Here is a 23,947-nt window from a genome sequence, read left to right on the forward strand (position 1 = left end):
TCCGACAATCTGGCCTTTGATGACTGATGGGGAAAAAAAGGAAAATTGTCATGTACATTGTAAAAAAGAAGAAACAGAACTACCAAAAACATGCACACATTTTCTTTTTAAATTTGACAAATAGACAAGGCCATTTGTAGATTAAGTTAAGAAACATATGTGATAAATTGACAATCAGTTTAGTGGAACTAATTAATCAATTGCAGGGAAAAAAAAGCAACAAAATGAATACAACAAACGTAAATGATCATTGGAATGCTGATGTTGTGAGTGCCCGATAAACTGTATTAAACAGCAGAATGAGCCGGGAATGTGAATGTATGATCCTGATTTAAAAGAATATACTGTACATTAAAAAGAAATGATTGTGGACACTGCTCGTGCGGCCTCACAATCCCAAATGATAAATCTCCTCACAAACAATTGGTGGAAGTTGCTTGCCGAGATGGGAGGATTTCTAAAGTATTTTATTTTGGATTATTCCGGTGTTCCAAACAGATGCTGAAGGATGAACGGGTTCAATGCAACCAGTAGATTTATGGCTGTTACGTTACCACTGTCTGAAGTAATAGCAGTAAATAGTCATTCGTATTTTAATTACCCTCCAGTTTGAGATGGAAGATTTGAAGATTCATGATCACCAAAGTACAATCATTATCATGTATGTAAATATTTGAATGAAAAACCTTTAGGCTGTAAATATAAAATAATTAAATGAAAAACAGTCAGTGGCAGTAACTGAGCATGCCTTCTTACAATGCTTGACCAAAATAGATCACTGCACACCATTCGTAACTTAATTGGAAATGTCATATGTCGGGTAATTTAATGAGATAAAGTCAAAGATCTAAGACTTTTCATATGTACACAAAAGATCTATTTCTCTCAAATATTGCACTTCTCCTTTGCCGAGAAAATTCATCCACCTCACAGGTGTGGCATATCATGATGTAAGATGGGAAAATGGGAGCAAAACCAAACCAAAAGTGTTGTGTTTGTCTTTTAGTTCAGTACATTAAATGCAGTGCTGGTGAAGAAACTCTGATCCATATGTTGTGGCACTGTAACAAAATCAATGATATTTGGTTGGGCATAACAAAGCAAATAATGATTAGCACTGATACAATAAAGCCGATTCCACTCACACCACAAACATGAATACTGGGAAATTTGCAAACCTTCAGTGTCTCTTCGAAAGGTAAAAATATCATTTTCTCCTTATAGAGGGTCACAAAGAAGGTTATCATGAATAACTGTGTTGCTGTGAAGACTTATTACTTACCGGTACTTATTATGTAATAACATGAAAGCTAGTGATTTTGTCTTAATTCTATGATAGTGCTTTTTATTTGTATTTTCTCTGTGTTTCAAAGACTGTTAGCTCTGCTGTAGAATGAATATACTGATACGCAAATTAGAAAATGTAATGAAACAGTGTTACTTTTTGGAGGGGTTGGAAAGAGGGTTGGGGTTTGTTATGGATTTGCGGGTGTTAGAAGACTATGGTTAATTCGTGTTGTACATGTTTTTGTTCTTTTGCTTGTACCTTGTGAGTCAACAATAACAATAAAAAAAACAGTAGTTGTCTCTTTACATCAACAGTAATGTGAAATGTAGCTGTGTAAAAAGAAACATTGTGGGCCTATTGTCCTGCATGAAAAGCAGTTCCATCTTCAAGAGCCTTTTTTTTTTTTTTTTTTTAATAATATTGAGATTACAAATTGTTTTTTTTTCACACAGTATCCATCTGAAAAAAAAGTATTGTAAACCATTTCATTTTACAACAAAACAGTTGTCTGTTTTTTGTTGTGTGTTTAAATGTTTGTTTGTTTTTTACCTTCAAGGACCTCTTTGGCATACTTGCCTCGTGATTGCTGTTAATCAAGAGGGATAAACTAACGTACTTGCTAACTGTCCCGGTGGCGATACGTCGAAAATGGAGCGCTTTGTTTCATCTGTGACACGTAAGAATATAAAGCATCCCACAGAAACACGGTCGTATGCCAAATATCGTCTTTTAAAAGTCAGTTTTGGCGATAAATTGCGTACGTAACGGCTAGCAAATGAACTAATGTGCTTGCTAACTGCGGCAAAGCTAACGTAGCTAAAGCTAAGCGAGGCTACAGCTTGATGGAAACTAACTCAAATTAACTCTTTCTGACTTATTACAACTCCAGACCAAACATACGCCAACGCTTATAATACTTTCCCCAAAAATTAAATAAGGATATTATTAATTTATAACTTAACTTATTATTAATTTATAACTTAACACCATTTTATCGCTGATAAAATCAGAGATCAGATATTAAGATACTCTACCAATTTTACAATGGATTTACTGGGTGGCTGAAAAGTAACTAAGCATTTGAAATTGCTTTTATGACATTTTAGTATTACGGAAGTCACTATATGAAAGATTGTTTTTGTTTTTAGACAGACAATTTGGGATTTATAATTGTCTTATTTCACATTTTCTTATTGTCTTATTTCTTACTGCCCTCTTGTCCTTCAGAACGTTGTTTGTTCCATCCCAGGCTGTTTGAGAAAACTGATGGACGCCACCAGTGCTTACACTCTGAAATATGAAGATTTACTTTCATTGTCTCATGTAATAATGCATATGTATCATTAGTTTCAATGAATTTGTAATAGGATTATGGATTCGATGACCAAATTTTAATGTCTAGTTAATTTTAACTCACCCTGTATAATTTAATTGCACTCAATGGATAAACAAAGTATGTCAGTCTATCAGTTACAAGAAATAGCATGGTCCAGTGACCAATTTAAAACTCAAAAAGAGACACGGTTACGAGAAGATAAGCTCTCCATGCCACTACTCGTTATAGAGTCCGTCACTGTCAAGTCAGTAACCAGAAATACAGTACACAATGTGTACATATGAAAGTGATTGCCCACAAGCAAACATAATGTGCCTTGATAAACATACTAACTGAGACTTGTTTTGGCATTTTAAAAAATTAAAATGTTTGTTCCTGTTTTTAAATCTATAGTCATTCATGTTGTGATTGTGTGTGCAGGCCTCACAGCAGAGCTTGTGCAGAATCAGCAAACAAATTCCAGCGAGGTGATTGACATGATCTTCTCTGAAGTGTCAGCTCTCAAGGATGATGTGAAAATTGTGGATCCACAGGTAGATTCAAATGTGACGGTCAACAGCTTTCACCTGTACACTGTCTATAACCTGACAGAATTTAAGTTCCAATTCTTCTGTGTCGCAGCTTGAAGAGTGTGCCATCCAATTGTGGAACTGGGCTGTTACTAAGAATGTGGGTGACTCCATCAGTATAAATCATAAAGCTAAAGGTACAAGAGCACACAATGATGATTTGGATATTTGACTATATTGTAAGAATATAAATTGGCATATTCATGACTGGCTGTGTCCTATAATACGAATCCAACTTTCTAGCACGCCATGCTGCATGCAGTCTGCTGTACTGCAGTGAGCCTGTTAATCTAACAGAGGGCGCCATCCGCAAGCAGATCATGGTGAGCACCTGTGACAGCTTTAAAAAAAAAAAAATAAGTCTCACAACTCTTATTGTCAGTGTTTGTTCCTTACAGATGGCCAGTAGAACTGGAAGGACCTGGCTGGACTGCAGGAATCCCCAGATTGCGGATAATTTCCTCAGGCTCGCTGTCAAGGTGACAATAGATAATACATTGAATCCCTATTTATGGCGTGGGATATGCTCCAGATCCATCCTTGATAGATGGAAATCTGCAATATAGAGACACCACAAACATATGTTTGTTTTGTTTAATAGTTCATTTTTTATTTAAATGGAGACTATCATATAACATGGGTTCCTAACACGGTGCCCGCCATCGCTAGGTTCCCTCAAAGGACGACATGAGTAGCCTGCGGGCAGGTTTTAAAAATAGCCCTATTAGTCAGTATTAGTAGCAGTGTGACAAGTGGCCGCCATCTTTTTGGAATTTTCTAAAAAATGTGGATAGCACTTCTTTCATCCATCCATTTTCTGAGCCGCTCCTCCTCACTAGGATCGTGGGCGTGCTGGAGCCTATTCCAGCTATCATCGAGGAGGAGGCGGGGTACACCCTGAACCCTGAACTGGTCGCCAGTCAATCGCAGGGCACATACAAACAAACAACCATTCACACTCACATTTACATCTACGGACAATTTAGAGTTGTCAATTAACCTACCAAACGCCTCGAAAACCCTTCATGACATAAATTCATGAAAAAAACAGTTGATTACTGAAGTATAGGTCCTATTCCACTGCCGGGCAAGGGACGCCGTTTGAAACGTCACTGTAATTTTTACACCTGGACTTGGAGAACCCCTTGGAATTTTGGCCCATACGAGCTTATTGGTGGAAATTTGTAAATGAAACTTGTAAGCCAATCAAAGAAGGACTTCCTCAAGTAGCAGCCAAAATGAAAACGTTGAGGAGATATGTTAAGAAATAATAAAGTTTTATGTTTTTGCTATAGGCGGCACGGTGGGTGACTGGTTAGGCTTCTGCCTCACAGTTCTGAGGACCGGGGTTCAATCCCCGGGCCCGCCTGTGTGGAGTTTGCATGTTCTTCCCGTGCCTGCGTGGGTTTTCTCCGGGCACTCCGGTTTCCTCCCACATCCCAAAAACATGGTAGGTTAATTGACGCCTCTAAATTGCCCATAGGTGTGAATGTGAGTGCGACTGGTTGTTTGTTTATGTGTGCCCTGCAATTGGCAACCAGTTCAGGGTGTACCCCGCCTCCTGCCCGATGATAGCTGGGATAGGCTCCCGCGACCCTTGTGAGGATAAGCGGCTGAGAAAATGGATGGATGGATTTTGCTATAATTTGAAGGCATTTTTTAAACCAGATTTTCCATAGGCCATATATTTCCCTAAAAATGCAAATTTTCCAACACACAAAAAAATTCATTTGTCACCCCATTTTCTAAGGTATTGGTACATTGGTACTCATCTTCAAGTGACCATTCCAACGAGACTTCACATTTTGACAAACTGTTATTTTTCGGGAAACTTGTCATGTAGCTCGTGTTAGAAGCTAATGAAACTGGGATATTGTGATTTACCAAGAATGTTGTAGGAGTGATTATTGGAAAATGTAAACATTAGCAGAGATTTATAGAAATAAGGTGTTGCTGCATATTGTTGACAATTATGTCACTGTCGTCACATGGATGAATATAATGAATTATGAATAATATCATATAATTAAAGGTAATTTGAGCATATTTGTTGTTTCAGAAGTATCATACCGGTAGCTTTTCACAGCTTCACAGCCCTTCTTGTGTACTGATTAGTACACAAGAAGTGACTCTCAGTTCAAAAATTAGCGACAAAGCGTGCTTGCCTCAAACTGTTTGTTTGTCACTGCCAATTGAAGTTTACTTTAAAACTGACACATAAAACAAAAGAGGATTCAACCAAACCTTATAATAATGCAAAGTCTCCTAGCTTCATGCTAACATGTAATGTGGAATGCCGTATTCAGGCTAATGGAAATGACTATGTTATGGCAATTACTGTATAAACTTCCAAAGAACTGCTACTTGCAAACAACACATGGAGCAGGAACAGATAGAACAAAAGAAACATAAACATTATATTTAAACACTGAAATGTATACTAAAAACCAATAAAACTTGGATCACTTAAAAAGTCGGAGTTTAGCGGGAACGTGAAAGATGAACTGCCTTATAGCTGGGGTTGAGTATAAACACTCAAGTGAATGATCCGGTGTCGTCTAATACTTTCTGATGTTCTCCAGAGCCTGGAAACTCTGTACAACCAGCTGACATCCAGAGGCCACGACACACTGGACATTGACTCATCCAAAATGGATGTAGAGAAAGACCTGCTCCGGATCCTCTCCTTTCAGGCAGAATCGGTGGGCTGCGGTAACACCTTCGACATTTGTTCTTGTGAGATTTGGCAGCCGGGGAAGTGTTATTATGACAGACTCGCGAGACAGCTAAAGTGTCAAGTCAGAAACAATGAGCAAGCAAAACTGGATGGATGGAGATCTGTTTCACTTTTATTTTAAAAGCAAGGCTGTTTTCGGTTTGGAACTGGTCACTCATTCCCTAGTCCCTAATAATGAATCGGGAGTGATTTTCAACACAGCCCACCTCTCTTCCTTGCAGGCTATTATTCAAGGGAGAAACCAAGAGGCTGTGGCCCATGTGCAACGTTGCAAAGACATGCTGCAGCGGCTACCGACGCAAGTACATTACACCAACTTTGAATTTCAAGTGTTCTCAAACTTTTGGGGTGCAAACACCACCTTACAGGGTAGAATGTTTTCCTAGAACCATCTCTTAACCCCCATTAAAAAATACTATCATGTAGTACTAAATGCGATAGTAACTACAGTGGTACCTTGCCTTACAATGGACCCAACTTACAAGTTTTTGGAGTTCTGAGCTGTCATTTGGTAGATATTTTTTTATTTGTGTTGCGAGCCAAAATTTGAGTTGCGAGCGAGCTTCAGATAACCCGCTGCTTGAGTGGATGAAAAAAAAAAGGAGAGCCATAGTTGCCGATGCACTTAAGATGTCGATTAAAAAAAATTCTAAATGTTAGTATAAAACATTTTATAAACAATTATATTTTTTATGGTTTTTTAAAAATAAATAATAAGCAATTTGTAAAATTAAAAAGAATGTCTGACTGTAAAAATGTTTATTATACAGTTATTTTATTCTTTACAGTAAATCAATTAACAAATTGTTCATCTTTCCATCCATCCATCTGCTTCTGCTTATGTGAGGTGGGTTACGGGGGCAGCAGCTTTAGCAGGGAAGCCCAGACTTCCATGGGATCCCAAGCCAACCAGGAGACAGTCACTCCAGTGTGTCCTGGTTCATCCCTTTTAGTAATTTTTTTATTATTTACAATCAATTGACAAATTATTGAATAGGATAATGAATCAAAAGTAAATAAAAATGAATACATTTTAATCAACACATTTAGGGAAAAACAGCTAAATTAATTGTACCACCTAATCGGCAGTTACAGAGGTTCCACTGTGTTTGTTATTATATGCGTTAATTGTTTTCTGTATCTGTTGCAGACAACCTTCTTGTCCCTAAAGTGCTACAACTTCGGAATCGACACTTACCACCATCAGAAATTTGAAGAGAGCACCTTCTGGTTACGGTACATATAAGGTTTTATAAATAAGTGTATAGTGGAAAAGGGTTTTATTTGTGTGTGTGTGTGTGGGATTGTTTTTAGGGAGAGCTATGATATCAGCAAGATTCATGTGGAATATGCCCCTGAATTGAAGGTCCAGGTAAGATGACAGTCCTGTACATGCTTGTACCTGTGTTGTACAAACTATTGAGAGATTATGATTATTTGTAAAATAGAATTGCTATGACTGTACTAACCTCACTAAAAGCAAGGCATTGCAATTACATTCATTATTATTAATGCTTCAAACAATAAAAACAAAATGAAAATATTAATTTAGCACTGAAATAGGGCTGGACAATATGGGTACAAAAAGCCTATTGAAATATTTTTTTCATATCAGTCGATATCGATATATATCACGAGTAAAACAAAAAACATTTTTTTCTATTTTAAATGTTCCCTGTTACTGTTAACGTTTTGATTGAAATCGGTTTGTAAAATGGATGAATGGATGGATCTTTATATTATGTCAAAAAGTTGAACATGAAATGGAACATTACACAACTGCGTAAGACAAAGAAAACATGTCTATATTTATAAACATGTCTAATCTGACCATGCAAAAGCTTTCAAGTTTTCCAATTCCAATTTACAACCAGGGAGTTGGTAATGAGGGTTCGTTAATTTAATCATCCACTTGAATCCCTTACTTTCAACCTGAGCTTACTGGTAGGATGTTTTTTAGCATTGAGTGATGCAATAAATAAAATGATGAGTTGACTAAGCAGTTTAATAAGCAGAAATGACTTTAACATCGTGACTGAGCAGTTCCTTCTGCTCTGAAGCATTAGAGCAATACATTTTTAACAAAACAGGCTTACACATGTATGTATCTAACCTATTTTGACTCGTTATCGTCTAACAAACATCCAGACTTTTAAGCTTGAGGTATCATAATGCTGCACGGTTCCCGCACAGCGAGGGGAGAGGGCGGAGTTTTACAACACTTTTCAGACAGTTGAGGGTTCAAGAGAATTGAGAGATTTGTTCTACAGCTATTTTCAACACTTCAATTGGTTAATCATGCGTAGAAATAACAGCCTAGGTGGGGTCTATTTGTGAAAAACATCTGAAGAAATTTACCATATTTGGATTTAGAAGGGAGGCACGGTGGCCGACTGGTTAGAGCGTCAGCCTCACAGTTCTAAGGACCCGGGTTCAAGCCCGTCCCCGCCTGTGTGGAGTTTGCATGTTCTCCCCGTGCCTGCGTGGGTTTTCTCCGGGCACCCCGGTTTCCTCCCACATCCCAAAAACATGCATTAATTGGAGACTCTAAATTGCCTGTAGGCATGACTGGGAGTGCGAATGGTTGTTTGTTTCTATGTGCCCTGCGATTGGCTGGCAACCAGTTCAGGGTGTACCCTGCCTCCTGCCCGATGACAGCTGGGATAGGCTCCAGCACGCCCACGACCCTAGTGAGGAGAAGCGGCTCAGAAAATGGATGGATGGATGGATTTAGAAGGTTTCTGCCTGATAGCAACAATGTATACAAACTAGAAATAACTAATTTTAAATCTCTTCTTGATAAAACTCAGGCAAAGGTTTTGCGTCTCCTGGCCACTGCTTATTTCGAGTGGGATTCTAAGAGGTTTCACAAGGAGGCCCTTAGTGCTGTTGACATGGCCAACAAGGTGAGATATGAAAATGAAGCCTCATGCGCACAGTCTCAAGTCATAAATACAATTAAATCATCTGAAAATCAACAAAACAGATCTGTCCTATAACCTGCAACACTGTGCCAATTTTGTCAGAAATGTGTGAGCGCCACTGGGCTGTACTTGAAGTTCAGAATACTCCTGAGATGTGGGGCCTCTGACGAAAGCATCAGATCAGGTTAGTTAATAGACAAGAATAATATAGTCCATGATTACAGTATGATTCTCTGAAATGTTTTGCTTTTTACATTGAAAAAACATTCTCTCCTGAGATTTCATTGCACTGGAACCTCGATAAAACGGACTCCGATATACTGTAACGGATATTGGATAAAACGGACCGTCGGGACTGAACAGTGTATCCAAAAAAAACAAAAAAGTGCTTCAATGTAACGGTCAATCGGCTATATTGGACGACCCCCTTTAGCCCCTATTAGTCCGTTCTATCGAGGTTCCACTGCAGCTGGAAAGCAGACTTTAATGTGTTCGCAGGTCTGGATGAGATGCTGAAATCTCAGGTTTCCCTTGACGTTTGTCTGAGTACAGTGAAGCTTCTCATGTCTGAAGACAGGTAAACACATTTCGTAGGAAAACATACATGTGGTGTTCTGAATGCTGCCTGTTTGGATTCTTATGGAAAGCTGCTTGAGCATTTATTCGATATCCTTGGTATCCATCCTAATGTCCCATGTACGCATGCTTACAGGTACTTAGGTGCACTAATAATACAAGTGTTTTACCAGTAGTTCTTTGGGCACACTACTCTGCAATTAAACCTTACTAATAAACTATTGTGCTACAGTTGTGACACTACTAGGGCCAAATAGTAGGCATGTGTAAAACACTAGTGCCTCCTTATCATGGATACCGAATGAATGCAAACAGCTTTCCATGAAACCGTTTAAAATTGATTTGATATCATTGATATCCAGCTCAAGGTTCATGTACTAGTACGCTCTTTGTCCACACTAGCAGGAGAACTTTGCATACTAGTAGAAAACTACTGTACATGTTACTAGTGAGGCAAATTGCACAAGATGACAACTGTTACTCCTAGTAGTACTAGTGACATTATAAAATTATATTGCTTCACCAGTAGTACTAGTAGTGTTCAGTTCAGGTCAAGTAGTGCACAGTTTTGCCTCTTTAGTACAGTAACGTAGTTGTCCTACTAGTATGCCAAAGTTGTCCTACTAGTTAGGACGAAGAGCATATTAGTAAATGGACCTTAAGCTGGATATCAAGGATGTTGAATAAATGCTCACACGACTTTCCATACATTATCCCAGAGAAGTGCCGGCATTTGAGCTTTTGAAACGTGCAAGTCAGCAGTTTGAGTCATCACCCGACCTGGGAACCGCTCTTGTTCTGCACATTGAGCTCCTGCTGAAGAGAGGCAAAGAGCTGCTGGGCAAGCAGAAGATAGAGGACGTCATCACCGGTGCTACGCATAATCAGACGTGTCTTCATTTGTCGCTTTTATAAAAATGTACAAATGTAAAGATTTGTGCCCTCATAGTACATTACACTGGCAAACAGCTGGCACCGCAGGACCTCACAACCCTCCATGCCATGTTGTGGGATAAAGCATCTGAATATGTTGAGGTAGGAAGTATTTTGCATAGTCTCCCCACTTTAATCTTCAAGATATCAAACAAATGTAAATACCAAACAAAGATAACCCAAGTAAACATAAAATGCTGTTTTTAAATGAAATCAATTTTAATTAATAAGGAAAAAAAAAAACCTCTTCCAAGCTACCTAGCCCTGTGTGAAAAAGTAAGACCCCCCCCTTGTTAAATCATGAATGAACTGTGGCTAATCCTATTTTTAGTTCATTTTCAACACTGCATCAACATTGCATCGTTGAAGAGAGCAGGCCATCTTCAACACTGAAGATTGGTCAATAATTTGTAAAAATAATAGACCTATGTGGGGATTTGCCAATATTATCAATTTATGAAAAAACAGGAACCTGACAAAATTTGGACATTGGAGCTTTCAGCGTAGCTCCAGCAATATGTAGGAGGAAATGGCTAGATGGATGGTTCTTTGTCCTATTAACCACACAGAAATGAAGATTGCAATTTATGTACTCCTAGGCAACAGACTACTCTGAGGCGCTGCATTGGTACAACTACTCTCTGAGGTTCTTTAAGGCTGGAGAGATAGACTCCAACTTGGCCAAACTGCAGAGAAACAGAAGTTCCTGCTTCATGCACCTGAAGCAGCTGGAAAAGGTAGCAAGTCCCAATGTCTGGTACAGGTCACCAGCTAATTTTCTTTCTGCTACACAGCCTTGACTTACGAATGCCCCACTAATATATGTTACAATATAGGACTATTTTTAATTTATTAAAAACATGTAACAAAAACAAATGTGGTTGTTTTTGGAAGGCTGTAACGGATTAATAGCATTTCAGTTCATTTCAACTTGATATACTTGATATACGTGTTAATTAATTTACGAGCTTTGTCTGAAGTCGTAAGTCAAGGTACCACTGTCCTATCATGCACACGAGTTCTCCTCACTATGTATTTCTCAGGCCAAAGAAGCTATTAACGAGGCAGAGCGCTGCGATCCTGACAGCATTTTCACACATTTCAGTGTTTACAAGATAGCGGTATATGAGAATGATGTGGAGAGAGGTGCCTACATTTAAAATATAGTCACACTCAGCTCACATTCAGTAGGGGTCATCATATTTTAATCAGTCCGTCCTGTGTGTGAACTAGCTGCAAAGGCAGTGAACATGATGGCACATCTGTCTAAGGGTCTCGAAGCCACTGGGCCTGTGTCTGAGAAGGCCACCTCCAACCTCCTCTGCCTAGCCGCTCAGATCGCCTTGGAGGTAGGACATTGACATTGCCAGAGAGGTATTCATATCCATGTAACATGTTTATTATTGTGCTTGTACTATAGTTTGCAGTAGTATTTTTATATTTTGCCCCTCTCATGAGGTAATATTGATAGAGCTCCTGTACTGAATCTAATCAGATCTGTGATTCCCAACCACCGGATCATACATTGTGGCACTGGAAATTATCCAGTTTCACTTAATAGGTCCAAAAATTATTATTCATTTTCTATAAAGTTGCATATTAAGTGTGATTTAACCAAATGCGAGAGTGTAGAAATTAGATTTTTTAATTTTCTAGTTAGCTGCACTAATTTCCACAGGTAGGGCATTTCAAAGTACCAAGTAGAGAATGCTCTTGAACCCGCTGACTTCTTTTTAGCTCTCGGGGTCACCAAATACCAGCATGTTGTGAGTGTAAGGCTCTCGATGGAACATAAGATAAAAGGTACAATTAAACTGCATAGCCATCCATCCATCCATTTTCAACACCGCTTATCCTGGTTAGGGTCACGGGGCGCTGAAGCCTATCCCAGCTGACTTTGGGCGAAAGGCGGACTACACCCTGAACTGGTCGCCAGTCAGTCGCAGGGCACATATAGACACGGACAACCATCGCACTCACATTCACACCGGCGAGTGTACCACTAAAACGGTGTAACCAAGTGTTACCATTTATACAGCAAAGTAATAGACAAAATCATTGTTGTTTCAGTATACAGTGTTAACAGTCTTTTTGATGACATTATTGTTTAGTGGTGTACCGTGAGATTACTCGTTTTTTAAAATTTATTTTGGCTTTAACAGATGTAAAACAGGCCGTGAAATTGTCCACCTAATCTAGTGAAACTGTGTGTACCATGCATGAGTTTGCTCAAGGCGACTGAGAATGTTTTGCTCCTTGTGACAGAACAAACAGCAGGACATGGCCATTAAGTTACTGGAAGGTTTGTGTGAAACCAGCAAAGACGAAGCTTTGGTTCTCATGGCTCTCAGGTTGGTGAGAATATTAAAGGCAGAGCAAATCATTGCTTTGATCTGTTTATACATATTATATTTATTCGTTAAGACACAGTGAAATACATTAGCATATTTAATTAGCAATTGATGTTGGTGAGCAACGGGTTTTGATAGCAATATAAGGTATGATACCAACTTGAATGAAACCCTTTTTTGGTAACACATGCAAGATTTTAATTTAAAAAACTTTTTTTTATTGAGTGATTTTGGAGATGCGAGGAATCTAACAATCAAGTGAAAACTCAAACCAACTCAAACCTGCTGCCCTAAAGGAAAATGTATTATGTGGATGTTTAATTAATAAATGATAAGGATTAAACATTTTTAAAATGTTAAGTAAAGTCTTGTTGCTAAATGTAGTGTTCGATGATACAATTTTATTTCTAATAAATCTGATATTGTTTATTGTAATGTTTATTGTCATACAGATTCATTTATTGCTTGTGTTTGTAAAAAGATATTCAGCCCTAGTTCAGCCCTACACAAAATGGAGATGGGGTGCTACAACTATTCATCTTTTTCCAGGTGCCTGGTTCGACTCATGCTCCCCACCATAGAAACATCCACTGATGAGAAAAGGTACATACAGTAAATATTGTTTCATAACACTCCTATTGAATTCGCTTTGATACTCCTCTGTACAGTCTGGATATGCTGCTGCCTTATTTAAAGATGGGTAAGTAGGTGTGTATAATTGTTTGTGTCTTCATTGCATCATAAACCACAAATGTTTTTGCTGTCACATCAGCGCTGAAGAAGCTTTCACAGTGGCTGTGCTTGACAGTGGAGCAGTGCACGGAGGAAGCCAACTGGTTCAGGAAGATCGGTACCAATTATCACAATCTGACGTGCAGAGCTAACAGTTAGAATCATGTGTATTCTCTTTTTTTGTATTTTTATCACAGCTTGGAACTCAGCACTGCTGTGTGAGAGGAACCCTGACAGAATGCGGGATTTCTTTGTGCTCTCTTACCAGGTAAGTGCACCTATGGGGCCAAAGGGAGCGCTGCAATAATAATAATAGTAATAATAGCTTTTTAACTAGCTAACGCACTCTGGACACTTGTAACTTCACAAAGAAGTTTTGGTTTAAACTGTCAGAGAGCTATTCATTTAGCAATATATTTATTATTGTGATTGTTGCAATGATATAAAACTGTACTACAACATACTTCGGTAACCTCAGATATACAGTACAGGGTTGAAGCAATAATTGTTTTTTTTCAAAATGTGGCCCTTGAGCACTAAAGTTTGCCCATGTCTGCTTTAAAGTGGTAACATAGGAGTTTTCATCTCCCACCCAGCTGGCCAAGTCAACAGCAGTAAGAGCCTCGTCGTCAAACCTCTTGCCAGTCCCACTCCAAATACACATTGGCTAGGAAACACTAAACTTTTAATTAGAGGGGGAGCTAACCTAAATATTAGAAACAGCTCTCTATACAATATGAAGCAATACAGTTGGACACCACTTCAACATACAACCCCAATTTCAATGACGTTGGGACGTTGTGTTAAACATAAATAAAAACAGAATACAATGATTTGCAAATCATGTTCCACCTATATTTAATTGAATACCATTTAATTGATGGCGATGCGGAGTAAATGTCTTTTGCGGAGCCGATCAATGACGTCATTGATCGGATGGGCGAATTATGACATTAAAGCCGATCAGCCGATCAGCATAAAATGCTAATTATCGGCCGATACCGATAAGGCCGATAAAATCATTGTAAAGTCTACAAAAAATAATAACGTTTACCAGTTTGAACATTAAATCATTGTATTCTGATTTTATTTATGTTTAACACAATGTCCCAACTTCATTTGAATTGGGGTTGTACCACCACAATAAAATAAAGCCTCTCTGACAGTGTTAATCAAAACTGAACATTTGTGGTCTTCTACATTGTGTCACTGTATAATAACTTAACAAAATTGTGATGTGCTTTTGTCCAGCTGTCCCAGATGTGTCGTCCTGATCGCACCATTCTTATGGCTCAGAAGACGTGTCTGCTCATGGCCGTGGCCGCTGCTCTCGAGTTCTGCCGATCTTCTCCTTCAGTCGACCGTGTGTGTATGCCACCCAGTCCCTCAACCCAGATGAACTATTATAGTGAACCTCTCGGTTACAGATTCTCCAGTAGCTAATTAAGTGTGAGCCAACTGGGAGTCGAATCAAAGAGTCAAAAATTGAGGTGTGGCTAAAGCTGCTCGGGCCACGAGAAAACACACTAGTTTAGAATTGCCTGATGTGTACCATGACTCGCACAATAGAGCTCTCAGAAGACCTATGATGAAGAATTGTTGACTTGTACATACCTGGAAAAGGTTACAGAAGTATCTATAAAAGTGTTGATATTATTCATCAGTCCACGGTTAGATAAATGGTTCAGCGCTTCTCTTCCCAGGAGTGGCAATCCTGTAAAGATATTGCAAGAGCACAGCGCAGAATGCTCAATGAGTGAAAAAAGAACCCTAGGCCAGGGCTAAGGTTTCAAAACAGGGTTAGGGTTTCAAATTCCGCTTTCTGAACGGTTAGCGTTCCAATGTAGGGTTTGAAAATAAGGTTTGGGCTCCATAATAGGGTTTAAAAACAGGATTAGGGTTTCAAAAAGAGTTTAGGGTTTCAAACTAGGGTTTCAAAACGGTGTTGGGGTTTCAAAGTAAGGTTTCAAAACGGGGTTAGGCTTTCAAAGCAGTGTTTCAAAATAGGGTTAGGGTTTCAAATTAGGGTTTCAAAACGGTTTTAGGGTTTCAAAGTAGGTTTTGAAACGGGGTTAGGCTTTCAAAGCAGGGTTTCAAAATAGGGTTAGGGTTTCAAATTAGGGTTTCAAAACAGGGTTAGTGCTTCAAAAAGGGTTTCAAAACTGGGTTAGGGCTTCAAATTAGGGTTTCACCACACGGTTAGGGTTTCAAATTAGGGTTTCAAAAATGGGTTAGGCTCTCAATGTAGGGTTTCAAAAACAGGGTTAGGGTTTCAAATTTGAGTTTAAAGATAGTTTTTGGGTTTCAAATCAGGGATCCAAACTTGGTTTAGAGTTTCAAATTAGGGTTTAAATAGAGTTTAAGGGTTTCAAATTAGGATTTCAAAACGGGGTTAGGGTTGCAAAGTAATGCTATTCCCCCCAACACACTTGTGTGTCTTTGCCTGATCCTCACAAGAGAATCCGATCTCCAGTGTGTGTTCTTGTATGAATCGTTTACCACACAGAGCAAATAAAAGCTTTCTCCCCATTAAGAGTTCTTGTGACTATTGACAAACTGGCTCTGTGAGAGAATCTTTGACTACAAACTGAGTAGGTAAAAGGTTGAAGTACATGTTTTCGGCCACTGTGACCAATCTTGTAACGTATGCTTCGGAGAATCAATGTGGAGATGGGATGAGCTTGAATGACAAATTATATAGTGCTTTGTCGACACCATACGGTGCTCAAAGCGCTTTAAAAAGCCTCACATTCACCCATTCGCGCACACATTCATACACTAATGGGCGGCTGCTGCCATCCAAGCCGCTGCCAGGCCCACTGGGAACAATTTGGGGTTCAGTGTCTTCAACACCATACAGTCGAAGCTGGGATTCGAACTGGCAACCCTTCGATCACTGGACGACCCGCTCTACCAGCTGAGGAAGTGAAGAATTGCCATCTTGTTCCATCGTCCCCCAAGTCTTAACACACGCTTTCTTAAGCACACGGTCGAGCTTATACAATTATAGTAGTAATAAGTTATTAATAAATTATTAATAGGCGCCTTTCAGGCCACTCAAGCACTGTAGAAACATAGTTCAAAGATATACTGTTTTTCATCTGATTGTTTTATATTTCATAGAAATATGTACTGTAATGATGGCTTTACTACTGCATTAGCTCAGGTCAGTGATAGACTAAAACAGCATGTTCCGACCTGATGCTCACGTCGCCACAGTAGGAGCGGAACTGTTGTAAACCAAGCACCCTTATACAAAAGCGGGTAGGAATTGAAGGCTGAATAGTTGTGATGGGCCTTTTGGTGTGTTTCCACGTGTTTTCCAGACAAAGGATCTCAGTCAGGCTCTGGAGCACATTGCGTTATGTGCAGAGTTGTGGAAAACCCTAAAGGCAACAGGTACCATTCAAGTTATCTTAGTTGGGACTGGTCGTCACCACTAAGTGAACACACTGAATTTCTACATGCACAGGAAGCTTCCCGAAGGACCCAACAGACACGCTGCTGCTGCTCTACGAGTTTGCGGCACGCGCCCAACTCAACGACCCCAAGGTGACGAGCGTGCTGGAGTCCATCCTAGAGCAGGACAACGTGGAGGCCAAAGTGCTGGAGACCATCGCTGGTAAAAAAAAAAAAAAACACAACAACGAAGTAGGGCTGGGCGATCCATCCATCCATCCATTTTCTGAGCCGCTTCTCCTCACTAGGGTCACGGGCTGCTGGAGCCTATCCCAGCTATTTTCGGGCGGGAGGCGTCCCCAGAACTGTGAGGCAGTAGTGCTAACCAGTCAGCTACTGTGCCGGACACATTTTTTGTTGATTTTCCCCTCTCTTTGGTAATAGAAAAAGCTTAACAACATTATTTAAATGAGTTTTTTTCTCCTTTATTTCTCCTGATACCAAACAGAAATAATTGATAAGATGAAAATAAAACATGGATGTAAATACGATCCTTTATAAATTAACATTGAAAATATTCAGCAATGAAAGGCAAGGAAGCTTTATTTATATAGTGCATTTCATACACAAAGGTAACTCAATGTGCTTTATCTGATTAAAAGCATTTAAAAACAAATAGCAAAAGACATTTGAAAGAAGTAAAATAAGAAATAAAAGACAACTTACTAAAAGAACATACCGTGCAAGAAAAAGAAAATGACATTAAAATGCTTTAAAAAAGCTTGAATCGTAAGCATGAAAAACAAAAGTTTTAAACCTGTACTTAAAAACATTCACACTTGGGGCTGACTTCACTTCTGTTGGCAACTTGTTCAATTTGTGTGCAGCTTAACAGCAAAATTCTGCTTCACTATATTTGCTTTGAGCACTCGGCTCCATTAATTGACGTGAGTATGTAGATCTCAGAGCCATTGAAAAATCTGATAATGTCCTGTAACTGTTTAAATGTCACATTTTCGTCTCAACGAAGAAGAAACATACGGGCATTTTTCTACCAAAGAGTCAAGGTTTCTGTCACCTATTGAGTTCTGGACAACTTTGTGTTGGAAGCCAAAATTTGCCGTACAAGGGAGCTTTGATAGTTCAGCAGGCTTCATATACATGGCCATGAAATTGCGGCTACCTTGTGTCAAACGTTTGTCGAAATATGTAGAATATGTTTTTAGTGGAATTAGTGCATGTCAGCAAGCACGTGCGTTGAAAGAAAAGATCTGACAAAACCCCTCAAATGATTGGATTAATTGCCCAGCCCTACAAAGAAGCCTTGTCGTTGTCATTTAAACTCACAGTACAGTGTCTTGCCACCTGCAGGATTAGCCACAGAGCCTCCAGCTCATTTCCCTCTGCTAAGCAAGAAGGCCCTGAGGGTGGCGCTGTCCGTGCACAAGAAACAACCTCAGGTGGACCTGGCGCAGTACAGGCACGGCCGCCGCTTCGAGCGCCCAATGCACGGCGTGAATCAGCATCCCTCACTGTTGTTCTCCTTCTCAGCAAGTGCATCCACAGCCTCATCAAGCTCTCCCTGCCCAGCGGCGCGTCCCACATGGAGGCGCGCCTGCTGCACGAGGCGTGGGACTACTATGAGGAGGCGCTGGCCGTCATCGCCGCTGCTGTGAGTCAGCGCGCCGTCAGCACCTTTGCAGACATTTAAATAGTTGTAGCCTTCCTCGACACACTTAAACTTTTTTAAAGAAACTTAAACTTTTATGTTTAGTTTAACAGAGAAATTCAAGTGGGATCGGCAATAAACAGCTGGAAGCCTCTCACAGACACCATACAGCACTCGTTTTCACTATTTATTGTAAAAAAAACAGCCAAACGACGGCTCGTATCTTGAAAAACTCATGTCGGGTCACTCGTATCTCAAGGCGCCACTGTATTTATTTGTCGCTCTTAGATGAAGTTTACTGTAAAACTGAACGTAAGACAAAAGAAGTAAACGTATATTTAAACACAAAAATGATCACCGAAACCCAGAGATGCGGGGACTCGACTCAAATTACTTGACTCAAGTCGACTCGAGTTGCCAGTTTTATGACTTGCGACTTGCATGCCAAATACTTAAGCTATACTTGACATTAGACTTGGTAGCCAAGAGACTTCGCTTGACTGACTTAAGCTACATGACTTGAAAAGTCATCTCGTTTAGAGTTGGAAATCTGCATTTTAATTAAGATCGTTTGCCTTTTATTGAAAGAAAGAAAGAAGAATTTGGGGGGGTCATTCGCACCAACGTGGCAACACAGTCTGCATTGTTGTGCGCTTGCCAGTGTGAAGTCGCCACCTGCATGAACAATGATGAAAGGAGCTCCAAAGATAATCAAATTCAATATCAAAATGATGTGATTGGGAACGTTTTAGTACAGCTAGGTAACATAACTAGGAGTGGAACAGTTTATGATAACTGTCCAAACCTTTCGTTTCGGTTCACAGGCAAGTACAACTCTTCTTTTTTTTCACTCATTTGTCCACGCTACTACAAGAAGTAGCGCCTAAAATTTTATGCCAACTGATAAATGCAGAAGAAGTGAAGTGGTGTTGCTAGCGGTTAGTTGTGGATATGAAAAAAAAAAAAGAAATGGTGTGGAGACATTTCCGGGCCTGACGAAAGAGTCGGCACAAGAAGATTCCAGGTGGATTATAGGTCTTCTGTATCTGATCACTTTGCATTACCATCATGGTGATAAAAAAGTCGTTGACCAAAGTGCATTCCACCATTAGTAAGTACAGTACAAATTGTGAGTCACTACGCCTCAGGGTAATTTAGGGTCATCTGTTGTGTCGGCTCTGATAATTATGAGAGCATGTGCACGTAAGCAACAACATTATCCATGTTGTTTATTATTACTTCATTCCATTTTTTTTTCAAATGAGTTGTACAGGTTATGTGTCACATTAAACTTTTAAAAAGTTGTGAAATTATTTATTATATATATATATAGAGAGAGAGAGAGAGAGAAAGCGGTACAGAAAATGGATTGATGGATGGATATTTTTTTTTACAACACAAAAACCTGACATCTTAACAGGGGTGTGTAGACTTTTTATATCCACTGTAAATACTGTACAGTGTTTTGCCAGTCTTGGCTTTTGTTTATACTTGAAGGTTTTGACTTGAGACTTGCTTGTGACTTTTACATGTGACTTACTCCCACCTCTGCCCAAGCCATATAATTTAATCTAACCAAAGTCTGATAGCCTTATACTAACATACAGTATAATGCAAAAACGTCATAGACGTGGTAACAGTCCATTCAACACCTATGGTCACCTTTTTTTTATGTGGGGAGGAAAGATTCACACAAGCATCAATCGCCACACAGGAAGGCCGCCGCACTGATCAAGCTGTTGATGTTTCAGTTTAAATGTCATTAAATTTGCAAAACTTCATTTGCATTTTCTTCCCTTACTGAACCCAACGTAAACCGAAACATGATCTAAAAACCAAGGTATGTACAGAACTGTGATTTTCGGCGTATTATTACACCCCGAGTGATTATACATTCATGTGGTTTCACGGTTATAAACCAACCCCGATGACAACAAAACAAAAAGTTTGACACCCCTGAATTAGCAGATGCTTCCATTCACCACCCCCACTTCCTGCCAATTGGAAAGCCTGAAAGAGGATGCAAATTATCGCCGGGATTGTACATTTCCCCCCTTTTCATTTCACGAGCCGGTACTCTAAGAACCCGCAGGAATTCTGTGAGCACGAACGGCCGCCGGGGGCCTTTTGAGAGGAGTTCCAACGAGCTTTAGTAAAGGTACAAATCTTCCCCCATCTGGCCCTTTTCTGGATCTTTCCTGTAGCCGGGCAGCCTCCCGGAGATGCAGATCCTGTGGCTGCTGACCCGTGCCTGGAACACGGGCATCCTGCTGTACAGCCTGGCGCGCTACGTGGAGGCGGAGAAGTGGTGCAGCCTCGCCATGAGCTTCGTGCGCCACCTGGGACCCCTGCAAGAAAGCTACAAGACGCAGGTAGGGGCAGCGCACCCAAGGCAAGTCCGATACCAATTATTAGTAGTCAAGGAGACCGATAACCGATATTTGGAGCCGCTATTGTCGGAAAAACTATTGAGAAATACAAACTCCAACACTTTATTTAAATGCCTTTAATGTTTTTAAAAACAGCTCTTCATTTTTACATGTTAAAAATGTTTGAAAAGTCTAACAAAAAGTGCAGTGAAGCTCAGCAACTTAAATAAATAGCTCCTGAAAGTTTTCTACAGTAAATAAAGCTTTATAAAATTGCAATATAACAGAAATGGTTATCTTTCAGCTATATCTTGGTTTTAAGGTTAAAAAAAAAAAAAAAAAAAAAAAGTACAAGGAGTTTCCAGGGTAGGGCGCATGCATCTCTTGTAAAGTGAACTGAAATTATGAATAAACAAATACAAAAATAGTTCCCTGTAGTTGACCCAGTTTTAAATAGATCTCTTAATCGGCTGTGGGACTTTAAAAAAAAAAGGCAGATGCTGATATGCATCAAAATGCCGAATATCGGCGCCAATAATCGGCCTGCCCGCTAATTGGTCTCTCTCTACCCAAGGCCAAGATTTAAACGCAAATAGCAGCGCCTTGTACTCTGTTTACATTATCATATTCTTACGTCGCAATTTGCACTCATGCTCAAATATGACTGCAGAATGCAATTATATGATGAATACATATAATTAATACTCATTCCCAACTATGTCCACAGATGTCCAATCTCTACAGCAAAATCCTGGATCGTCTGGATAGAGCAAAGAGCAACACCTCAATAAAGGAAGAATAAGCACACTGGGGGGCAGATTGATTTTCATGTCCGTAATGTATGCCGCCTGTTCAGAATTTAGTGTAGGGCAATTCTTTTCCATTATATTGCACATATGTTGTTCAACATGTATTCCTTGTTGCACTACACCAGAGGTGGGCAAATTTTTGCTCTCTACGGCCACGTTTGGTGTTTAAAAGTGTGTTGGTGTTGACAGATGGGCCTTCTTTATTATAATTTTTTTAATTAATTTTCTAATTTATCATTTAACTTTAATCACCCCCCTTATGTTTGTGTTTGTGGTACACCAAAAGTGTTCATGGGTCAATGTGAGCTGCTTTGTGTTTAATTAGTTTTTATTTTTAAATAATTGTTTCTGTGAATATTGGAAAATTGCATAAATATGAGAACAATTTGCACAAAAATGATGTGTATAAATTTGACATTTCCGCTGAGTGCATGATGTCACTTCTAGGTCAATATATTTAATATACCAAGAAAATTAAAATAATAATTAAAAAAAAAAAAAAAGTCTATAACGTCTAAGGCTTTTAGTTTGAAGGCCTGACTTTTGACAGGAAGTGTTACGCAGATGTTGTCTGAGTGTTGCCACGAGTTGTTAATAAAAGCTTGCATTGTGGAATACGCCTTGTCATCTGTTGAACCCTATTTACGCAATATGACAGAAAGTTCTGAGTGCCAGCTATTTGAAAAGCTGAGAAAAATCATACAATTCAATAAAGAACTCAGAAAATGGCTGCCCTCTCTCCCCTCCTTGATGTATACACCACCAAGCCTTCAATAAAGATGTTCATTTATCCGCTTCATAAGTCATCTTATTAAATTCACACTGTATGTAAAGGTTCCCAAACTTTTTACACCATGAACCACCTCAAAAAATATTTTATAATATTAAATAATATATTTATATATTTATTTTCCAAGTATCACCACAATGACCAACTTTAAAATATGCAGGCTGAGGTTTTAGTCCTAAAAAGCACATTTATTGCACTAAAGTTAAATACAACTGAACTGTACTTTAAAACCTGTATTGTACTTGAGAAATGGAAAAGTGTACTGCACATAAATCATAAACTACTGGATTTAAAAAAAAAAAAAAAAAAAGCTTCAACAAGCTCACTGTGTAGCGACAAGCTTCATTCTCTTTGATTGTACAGTGTATTCATGTCATTTTAATTGCATTGAATTCTTTTGCCTAACGTTACAGAAAGTTCATGTACCACTAGTGATACTCGTACCACAGTGCAAAAATCATTGCTCTATAAAATATACTTTTTTGGTAATATCCTTGGGTGTCTGGAACATATTCATTAGATTTACTATGGGAAATACTGCTTTGGATTTTGTATGATTCAGTTTTAGTCAGACTTTCTAGAACGTATTGATCACAAAACCTGAGCTTGCTTAGTGAATATATATATATATATATATATTTTAATCATTACAATTTGGCAGGGTTTGTGAGAAAACATTTTCACATTACAGGGAATTTAAGAGATTTAGTGGGGGGGGAAATGTCTTTAAAAAATTTAGAAAAATTGTAATTGCACTACAGCTTTTCTGCCAAAACGAAAAAACAACAACAACCAAACAAACAAATCCAGTTAGCAAGAAACCTTAGACATTTGTTTTGGTGGGCCACAAAAAAATATGTGAGAGGCCAGATCTTGACTTTTGACACCGTTGGCAGATGAAAAAAAATCATGCTCAAGCAGAATAAGAAGCGTGCCAAAGTTGTAACTGTGTCACATATTTTATTTCCAAACAAATAAACTCTTGTCAAGTCCTCCCAAAATAAAGCCCAAAGAAAATGTGATATTATATATATATATATATATATATAAAATGGACGGTGTTCCATTTGTGACTAGGACAGGGAAGACCAATTGGGCTCAGCATCCCAACAGGGCATAACCACCTGCGTCCACAGGAAGGAGATTACTGGACTGTACAATCAAAAGGATTCATGTTTCCAAGCACTTACTGCACAGGTGCCATAAACAGAACACCCCCCCCCCCCCCCCCCCCCCCCAAAAGACCCCTGAGCCCCCTTTCACCTCAACATAACCAAAAGGTAAATAGATTGACACCACCATTTGTCAACCTCATCAATGATACACACGCACACATACGCACAGGTGGCCTTTTTTCCCCCATCACAGCCTCAAATGGAAAGAGCAGAGAGTGAAGTCTTTGGGCTTGGACGTGGCTAACTGAGGTCTAAAGTACTGTGCGCTTTTTCGTTAAGTCAGCTCTGAT

The 23,947-nt window shown here is 39.2% G+C and overlaps 1 protein-coding gene across 4 annotated transcripts; it reads left to right on the top strand.

The window, feature by feature from the left end:
• The first annotated feature begins 1,847 nt into the window (after positions 1-1,847).
• tex11 (testis expressed 11) lies at positions 1,848-22,420 on the top strand. 4 transcript variants are annotated; one of them, XM_061787052.1, is made up of 29 exons: positions 1,848-1,964; positions 3,045-3,157; positions 3,246-3,330; positions 3,437-3,516; positions 3,592-3,672; positions 5,776-5,895; positions 6,152-6,232; positions 7,081-7,166; positions 7,245-7,302; positions 8,741-8,836; positions 8,957-9,038; positions 9,353-9,431; positions 10,150-10,301; positions 10,380-10,465; positions 10,963-11,100; positions 11,407-11,509; positions 11,597-11,712; positions 12,629-12,714; positions 13,264-13,317; positions 13,383-13,414; positions 13,487-13,564; positions 13,644-13,714; positions 14,698-14,811; positions 16,773-16,845; positions 16,919-17,068; positions 18,217-18,325; positions 18,397-18,517; positions 20,719-20,886; positions 21,611-22,420. In XM_061787052.1, exons 1-29 carry the CDS (start codon positions 1,937-1,939, stop codon positions 21,683-21,685), a joined length of 2,715 nt encoding a protein of 904 aa, XP_061643036.1. In that variant the 5' UTR covers positions 1,848-1,936; the 3' UTR covers positions 21,686-22,420. The 4 variants fall into 4 exon arrangements, with proteins under 4 accessions (XP_061643036.1, XP_061643034.1, XP_061643038.1 ...); XM_061787050.1 differs by having other exon boundaries at positions 3,437-3,672; XM_061787054.1 differs by lacking the exon at positions 6,152-6,232.
• The last annotated feature ends 1,527 nt before the right edge of the window (positions 22,421-23,947 follow it).

This window comes from Phyllopteryx taeniolatus, chromosome 10 (genome assembly GCF_024500385.1).
Source record: "Phyllopteryx taeniolatus isolate TA_2022b chromosome 10, UOR_Ptae_1.2, whole genome shotgun sequence".
NCBI classification, from domain to species: domain Eukaryota; kingdom Metazoa; phylum Chordata; class Actinopteri; order Syngnathiformes; family Syngnathidae; genus Phyllopteryx; species Phyllopteryx taeniolatus.